General features: G+C 40.0%; 1 protein-coding gene and 1 long non-coding RNA gene across 2 annotated transcripts in view; one reads left to right on the top strand and one right to left on the bottom strand.

Annotated features, from left to right (window-relative positions):
* The window catches only part of LOC129335211 (uncharacterized), a 61,996-nt gene extending 60,255 nt beyond the window's left edge, over positions 1 to 1,741 (bottom strand). Inside the window, exon 1 of the long non-coding RNA XR_008597574.1 lies at positions 1,588 to 1,741. This is a non-coding gene — a long non-coding RNA (uncharacterized LOC129335211). The remainder of the gene's footprint in view (positions 1 to 1,587) is intronic.
* Positions 1,742 to 1,876: 135 nt separating this feature from the next.
* Positions 1,877 to 19,796, top strand: part of CEP120 (centrosomal protein 120) — a 43,830-nt gene continuing 25,910 nt past the window's right edge. Inside the window, exons 1-9 of the mRNA XM_054987519.1 lie at positions 1,877 to 2,152; positions 4,728 to 4,884; positions 5,422 to 5,536; positions 6,728 to 6,869; positions 9,487 to 9,629; positions 10,076 to 10,273; positions 12,098 to 12,322; positions 12,487 to 12,688; positions 14,019 to 14,196. Of these exons, the coding sequence (XP_054843494.1) occupies positions 2,104 to 2,152; positions 4,728 to 4,884; positions 5,422 to 5,536; positions 6,728 to 6,869; positions 9,487 to 9,629; positions 10,076 to 10,273; positions 12,098 to 12,322; positions 12,487 to 12,688; positions 14,019 to 14,196 (1,409 nt within the window). The 5' untranslated portion in view covers positions 1,877 to 2,103. The remainder of the gene's footprint in view (positions 2,153 to 4,727; positions 4,885 to 5,421; positions 5,537 to 6,727; positions 6,870 to 9,486; positions 9,630 to 10,075; positions 10,274 to 12,097; positions 12,323 to 12,486; positions 12,689 to 14,018; positions 14,197 to 19,796) is intronic.

Raw genomic sequence — 19,796 nt, 5'->3', positions numbered from 1 at the left:
CCTTCCTCAAACCCTACTTTCTCCAAGTTTCTTCAGGTTTCACCCCCTAGATCTCCAGGAATTTCCCAACTTGGAGCTGGAAACCCAGTGTTATGTAGAGAAACCTCTTCTCTGTGCACCTTCAAACTGACAAAAACTCAACAGGTGAAGCTTTTCTTTAGTGTAGCAATAAGCTTCATCTACCATACTTTTTATCTTTCGTGCAGGGTTTAAAGTAGGGCTCCCAGATCCCCTGGTGGGGGCGGGTGATCACCTGCTCTCACCTCTGCCCCCCCACCACTCACCTGACCAGAAGGGGGGAGAGATAGGGGAATAGGCCTCTCATGCCTGCTCCTGGGGCAGCATGACAACATCACTTCTGGAAGTGATGTCATCATGCAGGGGTCAGAAGAGCTCCCACACTTCACAGTGGGCTGATTTGGGCCCAAATCGCATGAAAGCATCAGAAAAGGTGAGTGCCAGGTCCCCCTAGGCAACCTTAGTTTAAAGACACATGAGCGCCATCATAATAATGGAGGCAACCATTTTGGTATGTGAAACAGAGGAACTGAAGGTAATTAAAGTAGTGGCAGTGGGCAGGGTAGCATTGATGACTTCTTTCTCTCATCCAAACCAAGACTGTTGTTAGCCTATGGCCACTCCTAAGTTACAGCCATTCATAGAAGTCTAAAGACATCAAAGCCTCTGACTGGCTCAGTCTATGTATTTGGTATCATGATTTTACATTAATAATAATCTGTTAAAAAGGCAAACTAAAACCCATATGCATATAGAAAGAGACTTACAGGAGAGAGGAAATGGCATCCCATTTAGTGTTCTGGGAAGCAGTTTCACACATAAGCAAGGGTGAAAACACAAAACCATTATGGAGACAGGAGACCTATAGGCTACGGGGTAGTCAAACTAAAGCCACATCTGTCTTGAAGGTTTCATAGTTGATGCCATATGAAAAATATTGCACAAGACATAGCACAAGAGGAAAGATGCGAAGGTTTGCCTTAGATCCACTGAGTCAGTGTGAGATGACAGTGAAACAGGTATGCAGGAATACTAAACAAGCAATGAGAGATGCAGAACTGAATGAAGGAAGAAAGTCCATAAATTGTAAGACAGGTCATCAGTATAGCCTGAAAAGCTACAGTATAGTATTTAATTAAATGCAAGACCAGGGATTTCCTCCCCTCTGAAATGCCATGAAAAAAAGGCTAAAATTTGCATACAAGTTACACTTATGCCCAATAATAAAAATCTTTAGGGTGTAACATTTAATGGGGTGGGGGGAAGGGTCTTACATTCATGCTCGCCTTTCTTTTGAGCAAACAGGGAATTTGATGAGGTTGCTTAGGGGCAGTAAGCAGAGAGAAAATAACAGAAGACCAAGCACACATACATCCCTGTGGCGTCGTTATAGACAGAGAGACAGCAAAGATAGAATTTCCGCTGTGGAAACATGGAATTACTAGTAACGTGTAACTGAGAAAGAAAGAAGCTTTTAATGGAGAAAAGGGCAGAAAATAACTTTTAAAAACTAATTGCTACTTAATTCTGCTTAAACACATTTTATTTTCATTCGATATTTTAACTTACTTTGTATGTACTTAGTTGTTCTCAGATTGCTAAGGCCATGGCGTTACCTGGCGTGGAAAAAGAAAACATCAACAGCTGCGCATATTGTAATTCAACCCTTCCTCTACAGCCCTCGCGACCTTCATCACCCAGTCCCACGAGGACAGCCTCCAGCGCCCCGCTCCCAAGTGAGAAATCTGCAGCCACGGCGACAGGTGGCGCTGCCAGGCGCCGTTTTCCTGCCGCTCAGGCTTCTGAGTCTCCATAGAGTGCGAAAGATGTCGATTTTTTTTTTTGAATGGATCCGGAAGTAACTCGGTATTCTGAAAGCGCCTCTCTTTCTCTGGCCTATCCTGTCTCTGTAACGTTTCCCGGTTGCTAAGCGGCGGAGCTTTTGCGGAAAGCAAATCTGAGGCGCCAAAGAATACCAGACCGGCGGGACCAGAGAGCCGTTTGCCGGGTTGGATGTTGGGATCCGAGGCGGAAGGGCCCTTCGCGCCGCTCCTCTAGACCAGAGACCTCCGAGGCCCCTGGGCAATGGGCTCCAGGTGCGACCAGCTTCTGATTGTGGTCTCGATCCTGGAAGGTAAAGCCCAGGGGCGCTGCCCTCGACTCACGTCGGAAGACGGGCTGGGTGGGAGAGGAGGGACAGGGGAGGCGGCGGCGGCGGCGGCGGCTGGCGCCCGTGCCACCTGTCTCGAGTCTCAAGAAGGGAGCTCATACTCTGAAAATCTGCTTGCTCTCGAAGGGGCCAGCTGTGACTCTCGTCTCGGGGTGGCTGTTCCTGGGTGGGTCCTGGGCAGTACAAAGTGCCAGATCGATAGGCGGAGATGTTTCACTGAAGGAGCTGCTTGAAAGCACAGGAAAGCTTTCCGCTTCTCTCCCACTGTCTGCAGTAGAGTTGCCAGCCTCCAGATAGTGGCTGGAGATCTCCAAGAATTACAACTGGTTTCCAGGCCACAGAGATCAGTTCACCTGGAGAAAATGGCTACTTTTGGGGGTGGACTCTGGAATTATGCCATGCTAAGGTCCTTTCCCTCCCCAAACCCCACTTTCTCCAGGTTTCACCCCCCCCCCCCCAGATCTCCAGGAATTTCCCAAGCTAGAGCTGGCAACCCTAGTCTGAAGAAGGGAGCTCTCACTCTCAAAAGCTCACATCCTGAAAATCTACTTGGTCTTTAAGGTGCGACAGGACTCAAATCCTGCTGTCTCCCATTGCCTGGTGACGTATTTTGCATAAGGTTCCTTACTCCTTGTGTCAGCATGGAGAATCTCCTGTTGCTTAAATACTGAGGAGAGCCTCCTGTTTATCTCAGCCTTAAAATATGTGCTAAGTAATAGTAATGATGAGAGTATCCCTGAGCATGTCCAAAGAATTCCCCTTTCTAGTGGCAGCCCTCCCCTTCTCCAAGGTCGTACTACATTAATGTGGGAGGGTTTTTAGGTGAGAGGCTGCAATGGCTTTGCAGTCTTGAGCTCTGACCAGTTTCCTTTCAGAAATTTAGCACACTGCTTATCACCACTTAATAATGTTTCTGTTTAATAAGCTTAATGGTAAACTGTATAAGTCTTTCTCTTTCTACCATGGTATGATGTAGCAGGAGAGAACGTTGTTGCACCATTTCAGTTCAAGTTATGGTTAGCAGCCCTATAGTCATTTGGGAACGTGTTAGTAAGGACACCCAAAGGATGGTATGTAGCAGCAGCTCTTGTATAAGACAGCACAGTAAGGGTGCTTAGTAAGTTGAATAGACACTGTGATGTTCTGACATTAGACATTTTGATCAGGTAATTATTGCATTTATTTGTAGTAGACTCTTACCCAGTATATCCGTTGTATTCCATATGCTGCTTGTTTGTTGCAGGCAGCAGGATTGTGCTGTATTAAAATTAGTTAAAAATTTGCAATAGATGAAAAGATAAAAGCAGACCACCTCCTAAACAGTAACAGGAGAATTTATATGGGTCTTCCTGGGGTGGAGGGAGTAGGTATTGTATGTTTACTGAGCCTTCAGTTGTTTTCTCCCGATTGTTGGCAACTCTCCACACATCAAAATAAATTACTCAGTTCAATGTAGATTTCTTTAGGAGTAAGCCCCATTGAGTTCAGCTTGGTATAGTAGTTAAGAGCGGCAGGGCTCTAACCTGGGGGTTTGATTGCCCACTCCTCTGCTAGAAGCGATCTGCGTGACCTTGGGTCAGTCACAGCTCTTTGGAGCTCTCTCAGCTCCACCCACCTCACAGGGTGATTGTTGTGGGGATAATAATAATATACTTGTAAACCACTCTGAGTGGACGTTAAGTTGTCCTGAAAGGCGGAATATGAATCAGTTGTTGTTGTTCATAGGTTATAGCCAGTTTTGCTATAATCCATTTTTGCTATGGACTAACTTGTATAAGGATTTCTTAAAAATCTGTTACACACACACACACACACACACACACACACACACACACACATGATAGTAGTGTTTTCTAAGGCAGACCTGAGACAAGTCTTTGAGAGACGTGCCTCACAACAGTTTTGTAGCATTTGGGGTCAGCGTCTGTAATGTGCTTAGGAGTCCAGGATCATTCTGAAGAATGTCATCATGCCCTGATATTCTGTTTCTTTCTGGGAAATACATGAAACCTTTAGTCGTACTTCTACTTTAAGGATTAGAGAGATCCACTAGGCTACCCTGAGCCCTGTACATAAAGCAGAATAAATACATAAAATTCAATGGATTATAAAATAACTCGTTTTAGGCTCTTTTTTTGTCCATAAATTATGTCACTGTCCCATTCTCTGCTTTTAAATTCTCAATCCTTTTGCACACAATATAAGGTGCTGATTTTAACATCTGAATTGGGACTGACAATATTCAAGGCTGTCTTGATGATTTTCATGTCATTTCAGGATCAGCCTAATGTTTATTCTTGTGATATATATGGAATTAGAACAATTACTATTTAGCTTCTAACGTTTGGATGCTTTCACGAATGCTTTTTTTTCAGCTTTGCAGGCCAGTCGTAAAACATTTATTTGGATGGATGTCCTAATGAATTAAAGTCAGCAGGATTTATGTCAGAGTAAACATGTTTAGGATCGAACTGTGTTAAACCACTGTCAACGGTTTAGGCAAGAACTTCCAGATAAATACAGGTTTTTCTTTTTCCAGGGCGTTATTTTCCCAAACGTCCGAAGCATAAACTTGTGGTAGAAGCCAAATTTGATGGAGAACATCTAGCTACAGACCCTGTTGAACATACTGATCAACCTGAATTTGCCACAGAATTGGCTTGGGAACTTGACAGGAAAGCACTTCACCAACACAGGTTATTTTCTTAAGAGTTTTCTGAATCAGTTGATATCTTAAATTATCTCTTCAACTGTCAGCATTGTATATTCAAGTGATATAGGATTTTGTTTCTAATGGGCTGTACTGGAAAAGACAAAGCGGTGAATTTTCATTTTACATAGGTTTCTGGGAGTAAATTAGGGCTGTCGCTGCAATTTTTGTTGTGCTGTGTCTTGTCACTTCAGAGATTGGGTCCATCTTCCTTGGCTATAGTAACGCATTATTTATCTGGAGCCCATTACATAGATTAGAAGCTTTGTGTTCATCATTATCTCTTTCATAGGTATGAAATTAGATTGTAAAATTGATTTAAAAATTCATTGTTACTGTTTTGCATCTACTGAAATGTTAAAACACTGCCTTGCCTGATCCAGTTAAGATAGTATAATTTAGCAAATTAAGCTAAGCATGTAAATTTTCAACAAAAACACTGTGTAGTATTTGAGAACCACAAACTGGTATACGTATTTATAAATTTCTATTCTTATTACATTGAATTTTTATTTTCATTCAGATTACAACGTACACCTATCAAGATACAATGCTTTGCTTTAGATTCTTTGACTTCTACCAAAGAGACTGTAGGTTACATAGTACTAGATTTAAGAGCTGCTCAAGAGAAAAAGCAGGTATTATTTAGACTATGGTTATTCGGGTTGTAAGAAATCTTTGTTCCCTATCAAATATTGCTGCACATTACATTACATACCAAACGGCAAAGTTTTATACTTCTGAGGTGGAAAATCTTTGTCTAAACTGTATGATTTCAGACTGGACATATCACTACATGTTGGGCTGGTCAAATAAATGAATGTTGATACATACAAAAATGCTAGCATACATAGCAAACTAGCCATATTGGAGAGAAGGCTAATGGACCAGAACCCTTCTCCCTGCCTTCATTTGTTAAGTATGGAGAGCATACTGTGCCATAGAGTTTGAAGGGAGACCATAGTTTTTGGTGGGTAGCTGTGTCATCTGCAGTTGAAGAGCAAGAAATGGGTCCAACAGCATCTTAAAGAGCAACTAGATTTCCAAGGTATGAGCTTTAGAGAGTCAGAGCTGGGGAAGAAAGCTTTGACTCGTGAAAGCTCATACTTTGGAGATCTAGTTGCTCTTTAAGATGCTGTTGGACCCAAATCTTGAGCTGGGAGGCCATGGATCTGTCATACTTTCTCAGCCTACCTACCTCATATGGTTGCTATGAGGATAAAGTGGGAGGGGGGGTAATAATTTCTGCCAAGATAAAACTGGGAGAATTTTTTTATATATATATATATATATATTTCCATATGTATATGGAAGAAAACTCTGTCATGAGTACCTTCCTCCATTCTGAAGATATAAACCACAGATATGGTATTGATAGATGCCCCTAGTGGCAGCAGGAGAGCTATCTTCTTGCAGAAAGTTTTCCATGAACAGATGGAAACACAACTGACTGTAGAATTATAGCCCAATCCCCAGCTGCAAAAGAGCAACTGTAGGCTGTATACTTGTAGCAGTGCTCATGGAACCCTTCTCCACTCTGTTTTTCGTATGGAAATAACTGGGTACAGTCATGCTTTCCATGGGTTTGGAATTACTCTCGTTTTCTCATTTTAAAAAAGAAATCTTGATTTAGGTAAATGGGGGGAAATTGCCCTTATACAATAATGCAAAATCTGCCCATATACAATTAATATAATATTGTGGTGCAATTACATGATTGTTTTAAATGATTACTGTGTGTTAATTATAAATCGGATTTGCAGTTTATCTTCATCATATCTGATTCTTATGTATTTATTTTTTCTTTTCTTAAAAAAACCTATCTGCAGCCACCAAAATGGTATCTGTTACTCAGCAATAAGTATTCAAAATTTAAATCTGAATTACAGCTAAGTGTAACATTAGAAACTGATACCAAAGCATCAGTGGATGGTTTTAAAGCAAAGGAAGCACCTCCAAGAGATATAACAGGTGTGTAATATAATGAAATATGCACCAAGCATGATTATATACTGGGAGCTGGCTGGAAGTGTGTGAGTTGTTTCAAGTCATTAAGATATCCTTGATAGTTAATAGCAAACTCAGCATACTAATTATTTATCATCTGTTTTTTTCTTTCCTCCATTTTATTAATACCACCCCTTTGTTTATAGTCCGCTCAGTATTCTTTTATATGATTTTTATCCTGTCATATTCTAAAAAGTCAGGGTTAATAGAGTATTCAACGTAAGAATGTAACATTCTTCTCTCCCATTCCAAATGTTAACACTGGCTTTAAGAAGTCAGCCCATGAAAAATAAATCGTATATGCACTTACCCTATTTTGTAAACTATTTTTCTTGTTTTCACTTTTCCCCTTTTTATTTTGTATATGACTCTCTATCCCAAAGCTTCTTTTAATTCTTTTGTCAAGATTAGTAATGTACAACCTAAGTGGAGTGTTGCAAATGGTGAGTTTTCTTGCTTATATCTCTCTTGTTTATAGCTTTATTGTTTTGCCAGCTGTATTAATGTCTTATGGTCATATAAGTAATAAAATAAACTATGATAAAACATAAATACACAACCCACAGGCTATGAATACAAACATAGATATTCTGATATTTTGTTGCATTTGCTTATGGAATATTCTGATGTGAAAGACTTGGACAAGATTGAACAATTTAATTTTAGACATCATCATGAGAGCTTTTTCTAGTTACTTTATAAAAAAATTCTTATGGTACACTTGTAACTCTATTGACATATAATTAGTTTCATTCACTTGTATAAAAGTCTAGTACAAATTGCATTTATTAATAATAATATCCTCTGTAAACTTCACCTCAAAATACTTTCAAATGCAAAAAGCCATCCTTAGACAAAAATGAACTAGCCAGTTATTGCTCACTCACTTAAGCTACCCTTTTTGAGCAAAGTGGCTGAGAGAGCAATAGCTGACCAACTCCAGGCTTTTGTGGACAATTCTGGTGCTTTGGACCCTTTTCAGTCTGGTTTTAGGCCACGCTATGCAATAGAGACGGCTCTAGTTGATGACCTCCGCTTGAATGTAGATAAAAGCCATGCTTCATTGTTTTTCCTCCTGAATCTATCTGCAGCTTTCAACACAGTAGACCATGTTATCCTGCTGAGGCATTTGGAAACAGATGTTGGTATTGGGATGTGCCTTGGACTGATTTAAATCATTCCTCATGGGACGAACTCAACAGGTTGCTATTGGAGACCAGCTCTCCTCAGTGGGGGAATTATCTTGTGAGGTTCCACAAAATGCAACCTTATCTCCCATGTTATTCAACCTCAATGCAAAACCTTTAGGAGAACTCTTTCATAACTATGAAATTGGATGCCATCAAGATGCACATGACACGCAGCTCTATATCTCGTTATTCAAATCCCCTGGTGATGCAGTAGAGGTACTGAGTTGCTGCTTGACAGCTGTTGTCAATTGGCTAAAAGCAAACAAATTGCAGTTGTACTCAGACAAGGCAGAAGTTATGCTGGTTGGAAAAGCAGAGATCTCAAATGACATTGTGCTTCCAACCTTTAATGGGGTTCAGATAACCCTGGCTGATTTCATTAAGAGCCTAAAAGTTATACTAGATCCAGCACTGATGCAAGAGAAACAAGTAAATGCAGATGCAAAAAAGGCCTCCTCACAACTCAGACTAGCCTGAAAGATGGCCCCCTACCTTGACATGGCCAATCTGGCCCCCTGGATTCACGGCACAGTAACATCAAGATTAGACAACTGCTGTGCACTTTACATAAGTCTTCTCTCAAAGTTGACTTGAAGACTCTAGCTGGTATAGGACACTGCAGCTTGTTTACTTTCAGGAGCTAGATGGAGCATACATATCACTCCCATTCTGCAGTCACTCCATTTGCTTCCCATCAGTTACCGGGCTCAATTCAAGGTCATGACTGTCACGTACAAAGCCATTCATGGCCTTGGCCCCTCATCTGTGCAACTGCCTCTCCCCTGTGTTCCACCCCGGCAGCTTCACTCATCTGGACAGGGCTTTCTGCAGCTACTGTCCTGCAGTTGGGCGCATGTGCTCTGTGGCAGCCTCCACCTTGTGAAATGGCCTGCCTGAAAGCTCCCACTCTCCTGGCTTTTCACAAACTATGCAAAACTGAATTATTAAAGAAGTCTCTCTACCCAGATCATAGGGCTGTGTTGTAAGAAGTAGCTCAGAGAGATGCATTGGTAGGGATAGGGAGGCTCTACGCTACTCTGTTGAGTATGTCTGCCGATGTATATGTGCATCTACTAGGCAGTTTTCCATGTTGTTGAACATGCTGTGTAAATGAATTATGCTTTGTTTCAGAAAGATTTCATTATGTGCTAGGCTTTATGCTTGTTTTTCAAATTTGCTGCTACTGTACTCTATTGTATCTTTCACTGATTGTCGTAACTGTTGTTCATTATTGTACTTTGCTCAGTGAATGTCCTAGTTGTTGATTATATTATATTTTTACTTGCACTGTGTAATCCACCTTGGATCTCAGTAAGAAAGGCAGACTCTAAATAATAATATCTATGTAATAGTTTTCTCTGCAATGTAATAAAAGAATTTGTGTTTTTCAGTACCTTTATCTGGGTTGGACCCCAAAAATCTTGTAGCAGTGCTGAACAAGGAGGAAGGATATCATCAAATTGGACCAGCAGAATATTGCAGAGACTACTTTGTTTTGTCTGTTACTATTGCATTTGCTACACAATTGGAACAGGTAATGAATTCACCTTTTTAGTGCCATTTTTTGGTTTGACTAAGTTTTAGTAGTGCTAGTAGGTTACAGGACACTGACGTGTGGAGAAGTATGGTTATGCTTAATTATTCTGTTCTCCTGCCTGCTTTTTGATTCTGTTGTATATATTCTTTAAAATATATTTGTTTCATAGGGGATCCTTTTTAAAATCTATACAAGCCTGAAAATAATACTGTTACTTTCATGATGGAAACAGATTGGATACATAAGTGACAATTCTTGTGCATCATATATCTGGAAGTCACATTTTATTGGTAGCTTTATATTGTTAATACTGCATAGAAATATTTAAGACCTTGAATAATTGGAAATATTTGTTGGAATATGAAGCATTTTTCATGAATACTCTTAACTGAAGACCGGAAGTGTTTTCAGCATTTCCCCCTCCCCTTTTTTGTTTATAATAGCTAATACCTACCACAATGAAACTTCCAGAACAGCAGCCAGAGTTCTTCTTCTATTACTCACTGTTGGGCAATGATGTGACCAATGAACCATTTAGTGACTTGATCAATCCAAACTTTGAGCCAGAGAGAGCATCTGTTAGAATTCGCAGTAGCATTGAAGTTCTAAGAGCTTATTTTTTGACTCACGCAAAGTTGCAGGTGAGCAATATTTTTTTTCTGGCTCTAGAAAAGTTCTGTATTTTAATGGAAAAAAGGAGACTTCAAAGCAAATTGTATCTTTTGTGTTTAGCAAACAGTGTGAGGAAGCAATTAGAATTAGTAGTATAGTAGTGGCAAAATTCAGTTAAATTAACTCAGCCAGCTACAAATATACACATATTTTAAGACCCTGATTGTTGCTGGTCACTATTTACAAATACAGGTTCTCATAAGAAACATAAGAAAATCGTTCTGGATCAGCCTGGAATCCATCTAGTGCAGCATTCTGATTTTAGCAGCAGCTATTCATGTGAGAGCCAGTTTGGTGTAGTGGTTAAGAGCACGGGACTCTAATCTGGAGAACCAGGTTTGATTTCTCACTCCTCTACTTGAAGCCAGCTGGGTGACCTTGGGACACTCACAGCTTCTAGCTCTTCCAGCCCCACCCTCCTCACAGGGTGTTTTGTTGTGGGGATAATTAATAACATACTTTGTAAACTGCTCGGAGTGGGTGTTAAGTCATCTTGAAGGGCGGTATATAAATCGAATGTTGTTATTATATTTTGAAAACTCACAGGCAGGAAATAAAGATGATAACCATTCCCTGGTTTTTGCCTCCAGCATCTCCTATCCAAGTTGCCTTTGTAAAGGCAGGCACCATGCAGCTACAATGGCTGACAGCCTTTGTTAGATCTGCTCTCTATGAATTTGCTGTATGCTTTTAAAGGCCAGTGAAATGTAGCCATTGCTGAATCCTGATGCAGTGGATTCCAGAAGTTAATTATTAATACATCTAATTCTCAGTATGGCCAGATCTGTGGATACTTAAATCCAGAGATTGGAGCCATGGACAGGACAGATTTTTCTACAAGCCTGAAAAAAGCCCCAGGTTTGCAGACAAATTTGCAAATAAAAGCAGAGTCTTTACCTTTAAGAAGTGAACGCCCTCTACAGTGGCCATTGTGGAAGTTTCTAGGTTTCAGTCAGTAGAAGGCAGGGGTTGGGGGAAGGGCTGTTTCCAGGGCTGTTTTGCCTTTGGGGGAAAACTCATAGTGGCCAGACCTGGTTGCTACCATTGGGCAACTTGATACCACGTGACTTGCATAATTGTCTCAGGACTGGTTGCTTGCTAATGTTAAACAGCAGCCACTCCATAAAAGTCAATGTGATCTAGTTGTTAGAGTGCTCAACTAGGATCTGGGAGACTCATGTTCAAATCCCCATTTTGACATGGAAGCTTGCTGGGTGATCTTGTGTCAGTCATACATTCTTAGCCCCATCTACCTCATAGGATTGTTGTGATGATAGAAAATGATGTAAGATGCTTTGGATCCCCATTGTGAAGAAAGGCAGGGTATAAATGAAGTAAATAATAATATAGCTGAAGATGGATGGGCAGATAAAAGGTTGGGTGGGTGGAAAGGAAAGAAGCAGGGAGAAGTGAGTATACAGGGGTTTCTGGGTGAGGGGGAGGAAATAGTACTCCAAGTTTGTTGGGGAGTCACATTAACTTTCTAGGCCTCTTCTGTCTCCCTTACAGATGGTGAATCCAGACTTGCCACACTTAGTAACATGACCACTTGAAGTGTGTTGCCAAGTTTGGATGCAATCAATCCAGAGGTTTAGAGAATGAGGCAGTTTGGCAAAGATTTGTGTCTGTTGCTCTGTTGTTCATTTGAGATTGGTCCCATGCACGTATTTTCTTAAAGAACTTAATATTTCTCCTTAATGACTTTGCTTGTGTGTAAATATTTAAGCATTTAGTGTCTACACAATTAATTTCATTCATAGTTCAGTTGTTCATGGTGTTTTCTTGAGAAACAGATCCATCTGTGCTGTGGGGACCAATCTCTTGGCAGCACTGAAATACTTCTTACAGGATTGGTGAAGAAAGGAAATGTAGACATCCATCAGCAAGCAGTAGCTATTGAAGGAGCATTCATTCTTATACCCCCTAATAGAGCCCGGCAAAAACTGCCTCCAGTGCCTTTGGATATGGCACCCACTGTTGGGGTGTCAGTATCTCTTCAAAAAGATAATGTTTCTCAGGTACAGTTCATTTGTTCTTATGGCTTTACTTACATTTTAATGTTGAAATTTAATAGGAAATATAAATGCAAAGTTCCAGTTTTATTAGTATCTTATGGATAACCTTACTTTGTTCACGGAATGAAGTTTACCTTTTAATTACTGCACTGTATTATTTTGTTTAGCCTATTCAAGTAATTACCCAGGCTGAACCTGAAAATATGAAGAAAGCTTTGTCTCCAATATGTGATCAGGAAAGGAGTCTTGAGCAAAGTTTTCATAATGCACTACCTCAGACTGGTCATTCTCCTGCCATAAAAGAGGATGCAACAGAAAGTGAAGTGGAAAGTATTCAATATGACAGGAATCCAGAACAACAGAAAAAAGGTTAGAATTGCATCAATAATGTTTGTCACTAAAGTAGTTGACCCTTGTTATCATCAAGAAAGCAGAGCACCTACAGATAAGTAGGGGTCATCTACTCAGGAGTTTCCCTAGGTATACAAACAAATATGACTTTATCAAGAGGAGGGGGCGGGGGACTCAGGATGAGGGATGAATATGGTCCAGTCAGTTAAAAGAGGAGAAAAGGTGGGTAGGTGAATGGGATAAATTAACCTAAGAGCTTACTCAAGAGTTATTCAAGGAGTCATTTTGATAACTGGAGATATATGAAAAGTGCAGTAGAATATTGTCAACCTTAAACAATCACTGATATTTCTGGTATTGGATTGGCGATATCCAGATGTGCAAAAGGCACTCCTGGATATTCCCGAGCCTGATATTTCACTACCACTAAATATTAGAATTGGAATCATGTAGTGGGGGCAGCCCTTTAAACTATACAATCCACTGGTAGACCTGATCTCCCATCTAAGTTCTTGTCTAAGACAGTAATTTTTAAAGTTTAAAGGGGCTGCAGTATTACAGACCAGCTCCCTCTTCCCTAACTGGGAGGGGATAGTGTTTAGTTTCATTGAGTAATTTTGGAAAGGGCAGGATTACCATTTTCAGGGGTTTTTGACATTGTTCCAATATTCCAACTTGCAAACATGATAACACTCCTCCCAGTTTTTAATGAGAATTGATAACCATGCTGTTGCCCCCTTTCTGGTACAGAATTAAAACTATAATTTTTGAAGTTCATACTCCTTGTGGGGATAGATTTCCAAATCTCCTTTTCCTATGATTCCATATGTGCCCCCCTCTCCATTTTCTAACTCAGTTTACAACAGGGATTTCCAATATTAAACTATTCTTTGCATAGACAATAGTATCCTGTAAAAATAAATAATTGATCCTGTAGAGTAATTAAAGGCAACTTAAAATATTCTGAAAGTTCCAGTTAGACATCAGTGTATGACCTCTGAACAATACAGCCAATGTGTAGTGGGTACTTGAAAGGCCAGTTTAGTGTATGCTCACTTCTCATGTCGGTCAAGTTTCTGTCATGTATCACAAGTATTTGGTAGCAGCCTTTAGTGGAGTGTAATTTGTTTAGAATCTTGTTTTAGAAAAGGGAAACAAACTATCTCAGATAATATCAACAGCATAGATGCTTGTTCACCAATGTTAAAACTGCATAACATGATGATGAAGATCTAAAATTCCTTTGAAAGAACAGAACTTAAAGCTCTTTTTTAAAAAAAAATAAACCTATTGTTTACTCTTTTTTAAAAAAATCTATTCTAAATCTACTATTTGTTTATCCTTGCAGCTTTGAATACCCAAGTACCTGCATCTCAGCCTCAGCATGTCACTGGATCTAGTACCTCTGAGCCTACTACGGGGCAAAAAATTGCAGTTCCAGCAGCATCTCATCATTTCTGCTTCTCTCTTGATTTAAGATCAATCCATAATCTGGATGCTGGCTTTCCTGTTAATTGTATATTAAGGTATAAAATGCTTTAGCTGATAGTTCTATTGACTGAAAGAGGGTGGGTGAGTTTTGTTATTTTTCAGTAGGCAAAATACAGAAAATCACCTGAATCTGTGGTTGGTTGATCTTTTTCATACGAGTAAAACTGTGATTTTAACCAAAGATACTCTCTGTATCCCATGGACTGACTCCTATAGTTTGTTGGTGGTAACCCTAGATGTGTTGAGAGTAAAATGAAATACATTTTCTTTTCAGTTCAGATATTCCCTGAGATGTTTTTGTTTTGGTAGATTCCTGTATATTTGGGGATTAAGATCACTGGAAGTTTCCTACCAGTTTCCTACTGGAGATTTGTCTGGCACTTATACACAAAGCAGTTGCTTGCAGAGATTCTTTCCCTCCCATGTCTTTTAATCTAAGCTAACATAGTAGTGGCATGAAAAAGCAGAGTAACAAACTTTTTAACTTGCTTTCTGACTACAGTTAACTGTATCCATATCTTGCTGGAATGTAAACTTAATCTTGGATAAATCAAAACTTCTACAGCTTTAACATTTAGCTACATGGCTTGTGGTTAACCTAAGTCATGTGCTGGAAAAATCTATGATTGGATCTTGAGCATGAATTTTTGATGCTAAACAGCAGCAGCAGTGGGTGCTCGATTCAGATCAGTGCTGTAGTGTGAACAGGAAGAAAAGGATGTCTTAGTTATTCCTTCATATGCTGTCTTACCAGCCTGGCAATCAAGGCAAACAACTACAGTTCCAGCAGCATCTCACCTCTTTTGCTTCTCTCTAGATTTAAAATTAGTCCATCATTGAATGCTGGTTTTCATGTGAATTGCATATTAAGATATAATAAATACCTTAATATTTACCCATATATAAGATATGGGCGAAGCATAGAGATTGCCTATAAGTTGCCTTCAATATGACAGCACGGAAATTTGCGGAAGAGAAGAATTAATTTCCACTGTATCACAAACCTTCACCTCCATGTCCCACATAGACAGCTGCTACTCAAGCAATAAAAAGTATGCTGAAGATCTGCTCATGATCTTTCAGCATCTCATCCAGTTTGACTCTTGTTTGAAAGCATCAGAGTTGCGTACTGTCATCTTTTTCTCAAGATGGTTAGAAAGTAAAAAGTGGCCAAAACTGAAGGATGAAGAGAAGTGATTAACTTCATATATCATTTTCTTTGCTGAGCAAAATGCAGCATTTGGCTTGAATGGCACTCCATCAGCTCATAACTTAGTAATTTAAATGAACATTGAGATATTGGAATAAAATTTGGATATTATTCTAGCTTTCACTCATTGACATTTTGGATAGAAAGATACCATATAGATTTTTAAAATAAAATATCATCTTGACCACCTCATTTATTTTCAAAAAATGAGTTGTTTATAAATAGCCAAAAATTTCTAGACACACACATACTCCCTCTCTCCCTCTCAGGACAACTTTCAACATTTCAGTATGAAGCTCGAATTTACTCCTGTAACCATTTTTTCAGGTGGCCAGCAAAAATGTGTGAGAGATTTGCCTCCTTCCTGGTGCCATCCCAGCAGCACCACTGCTTGATAAACCACTCTGGAAGGTCAAGGGTCCACCAGGAATAGTGTTACCTGAGGTGACAGGGGATATAGCAAAAAAGAGAATTAACAGAAATTGTCCCCCACCACTTGCGGGGGGCAATTGTAAGGGGAGTGGAGGCCCCATAATAAGCATAATAAGCAAAGGTGTCTCCCACTGGCACAGAACTAACACATGTATGATGAGGTAAGACAATATTTGGGCATCTTTAACCTATATATACCAAGATTCAGATTCAGCACAGCACCCAAAAGAACAAGGGAGAATAGGCTTAAAATGAAATGGTCTTTATTGAATCAACACAGTCAAATTAAATTACTGTTACAGAAAATGAGAGGAAAAAAGACTTTCAAAACAGCAAACCAAAAACCTTTCCCTAACAGCTGTCTACTAGGGGAGGCCAAAAGGGGAAGAATAAAAGAAATACAAGCCTGATCTCAGTGGCGGGGGGGGGGGGGGGTCCTGTGGTGAAGCAGCTGGAAATTGACCAGACAGGGAAGAAAGCATAGCAAAATGGATCCAGGAAAGTGAAAAGACCAACCATGGAGTTGGGGAATGGGTTGAACTCCAAACCAGCTACAAAAATTGGGGGCTGAGGGAGAACTTTTTATATATTTTCTGCCAAAAATGAGTAGGGGAAGAATTGTTGCCATCTGAATGAGAAAGGGGTATTCAGTTTCATGGGGATGGTCAAGTTAGAGTGATGAAAATCCAATATTCCCAGAGATGGTGTGTTTGAGTGATGAGGTTATGTTAATGTTGTAAAGGGAAAGTTTTCCCTAGTTTGCATTAAACAAAATGAGTGATAAGCAGCAAGAAAGACTTAAAATAAAAGTATGTTCCCTTGAAGAGGCTAGGGGAGATAGAATCACGGGTGAGTGAGTGATAGAATTAGGGAAGGGCAGGAGTGAGCTGGCTGGAATCAGTCTGTTGCTTATTGTTTGGGGCTCTGGGTCATTCATTAGGGCTCCGTTGCTTAAGAAGGAGGTTCCTTGAAAAGATGGCCCTCTGGTTTAATCTCTCTTGGGGTAGGCTTTTGTATGATGGATGAGCTGCTCTACATTCCATTACACCCCGGCATGACTTCCTGCCATTTGATATGGGCTTTATTGCAGACTCCATCTTTTATTGCTGGGTTCATACCTATACAAGATGGGGATCAAAAATGGGGTGTCCCTAGAGGTGAAGACAGGGGGCTACAGATTCTGCTTGGATCCTTCAGTGGTTTATCAGGAGACAGTGGGAAGTGGAAGGATCTCTTTACAAACTCACTTCATTCATTGAAAGATTGGATTCAAGGCCCTGTGTTTCTCTAAATATAGTTCAGCTATTTCTTAAAACAGTTGTTCCTACTTGCTCATAGACCATCTGTAGGGTAGCTTTGAGTATTTATTGCTATTATTTAAATAAGCTATTTTTTAAAGTTGCAGAACAGTGTTTCTTTAGGAGTGTGACATGTTTGATTTCTCATACTCAGGTCCAGGGTGATTTTTCTGTTCAGTATTTCTTATAAGTATAAGAATGCTAGTAATATTTTTTTCTTTTTCTTTCCAAACTCTGATCCAGTGATCTTGAGCAGCGGATAGGGGGGGGGGTCTTTATTTCTTTAAGAAAAATATATTGGAGACATACACAGCCAGCATAGTCCTTGGGTCTCTATCCACCAGAGATAGGGAATGATACTATCTTTTAATACAGTAGGAGATAATTTAGTTAAAATAAGAGCAATCCATAATTTGTGATAAATTTTATGAGGACATTCCAATATCATATGGGACAGGGTGTCAACCTTTTTCAAATCATATTGGCAGATTCTGTCCAAATAAGGCAAATTACAGTATCTTCCATATAGGACTGCTGAGGGGGCAGCATTCAGGTGTGCAAGCATGAATGTTCTATAATAGAGAGGAACTGTTAGATATTTAGTATAGGCTGAAATAGTTGGGAGGTGGAAGGATACTAAAGAACTAGGTGGAACATACTCTCTGAGCTTATATAACTGAGGTGGAGTAATCTAGATCTTTTATGTGTTTAGTATAGATTCATTTTTCCCAAGCCTCAATATATTGTCCTTTGCTAGGACAAGGCTAGATCGTTTGTCTATTTCTTGCATCCAAGGAGAGTAGAATTGATCTTGGCTTAGCTCATAAAGCGAACCGGCCTTCTTTGTGGAGAAAAAACGTTTAGCCAATGTTTGAATGAATGCAGCCATGCTTTGGCTTCAATAGAGCCCTGGCCCAATTCTAATCTTAGAGCTGTCCCAGCTTATACATTTTGGGGTTCCTGTAATGCATTTCAGAAAGTGATCTAAGTTTTCATTTACTCAAAGAATTGATATTGAAGCTCCATAAAAGAGCTGCGGAATGATTTTCATATTGAATACGTGCAGATCCCCTGGGCTATATTTGCCTCCTTTGGAGAAGAAAAAATGTTCAATTGTTAACACTGAAGGCTTGATTTTATTTATTGCAAATTTAAGATGGGATTGCCAGTTAAGATGGGGATTGAAAACCATGCCCAAGTATGGGAATTTGGAGACTTGTTCAAATTGAACACCGTCAATTCTACACACTGAGGAAGTAGTTTTCTTCACTTTAGAGAAAACCGTAACTGTTGATTTTAAATAAGTGATTTTAAGTTCTTCATGTTTACAGTATTTTAAGAAACGAGTTTGGTGTCTTCTCAGTCCAACCTGAGTGTGGAACATAAGGAGCACGTCATCCGCGTATAGTGGTAGAGTTAGTGTCTTTGAGGATAAATACAAGGAGGTAGAATTTTGCTGAAGAGGGAGTAGTTGCAAGGTCATTCAGATACAAATTAAAAAGTAGAGGTGCTAAGACATAGCCTTGATTCATTCCTCTATCAAGAATAATAATTGAAAACAAAAATTTTGCCAAAATAAGTTGATATGCATTAGGGGTATGCACAGGGAAAAATGGGTTGATTTTGTTCAGTAATACCAAACTGGGGAAAAAAATCAGAATTCAGGGAATATCAAATTCATTCTCCAGTTCAGTAATACAGAACAAATTCAGTAAAATTCAGCCATTGTTTCCTATTGAAAACTCAATTTGGAAATTTTTCGGTGGCCGGACCGGGGGTGGGGGGGATCATTTTTTGACAGAATTTCACCAAAGTTGCAGGGCTTTGACTGTCCTCTAATGACCTCACCCAAGTTTCATAAAGATTAGACCCCCCCCCCCGGGTGACCGTTTTATGCCCTGCCCCAAAGAAGGTGCCCCCATTCTCCATTCTCTATGGGGAAAACTATGGGGGCTATCCAGGGGGCTGGGAGGCATTTTGAAAGCAAAATCTACCAAATTAGCAGAGGTCCTACTCTGCTAGGACCTCCATAGGACCTCCATAGACACTTTCTAATCCTTAAATGTGAACCTTTGTAGTTCCAGGAACAGTCAATTAGCTGCAAGTCCTTTGCTAAGTTTTTCTCTGATAAAACAGCACAAATATGCTCTGATCTAGATGCTAGCTGCAATGCAGACGAGACAGAAGACATGCTTAATGCACCATCTGGTTTACATTTGGACTACCTTGAACCAATTACAATGACAGATCTTCACATGATTCTGACATCTATGAAAGCCACTACTTGTGTCCTTGACCCTTGCCTATCTTGGCTGTTAAAATCAAGTAAGGACAGCATAAGTGAACCACTGAGGTCTAATGTAAATCAATCGCTAACTCAGGGCGCCTTCCCTCGACTGCTCAAATGGGCAGTTATCAGTCCAGTAATTAAAAAAACCATCTCTTGACAAAAATGATGTGGCAGATTACAGCCCAGTCTCTAATCTGCTCTTTCTGGGCAAAGTGATTGGGAGAGCAGTAGCTCACCAACTTCAGTCTTTCTTGAATAACTCTAGTGCTCTGGACCCTTTCCAATCTGGATTCAGACCAAGGCACAGGACAGAGACAGCACTAGTAGCGTTAGTAGATGATCTCCGTCTGAATATAGACAAAGGCCATGCCTCCTTATTGCTCCTCTTGGATCTATCTGCAGCCT

This window comes from Eublepharis macularius, chromosome 8, assembly GCF_028583425.1.
Source record: "Eublepharis macularius isolate TG4126 chromosome 8, MPM_Emac_v1.0, whole genome shotgun sequence".
Taxonomy (NCBI): Eukaryota; Metazoa; Chordata; class Lepidosauria; order Squamata; family Eublepharidae; genus Eublepharis; species Eublepharis macularius.
Note: the sequence above shows the minus strand (reverse complement) of the source record. Positions and strands in the feature narration are given on the sequence as shown.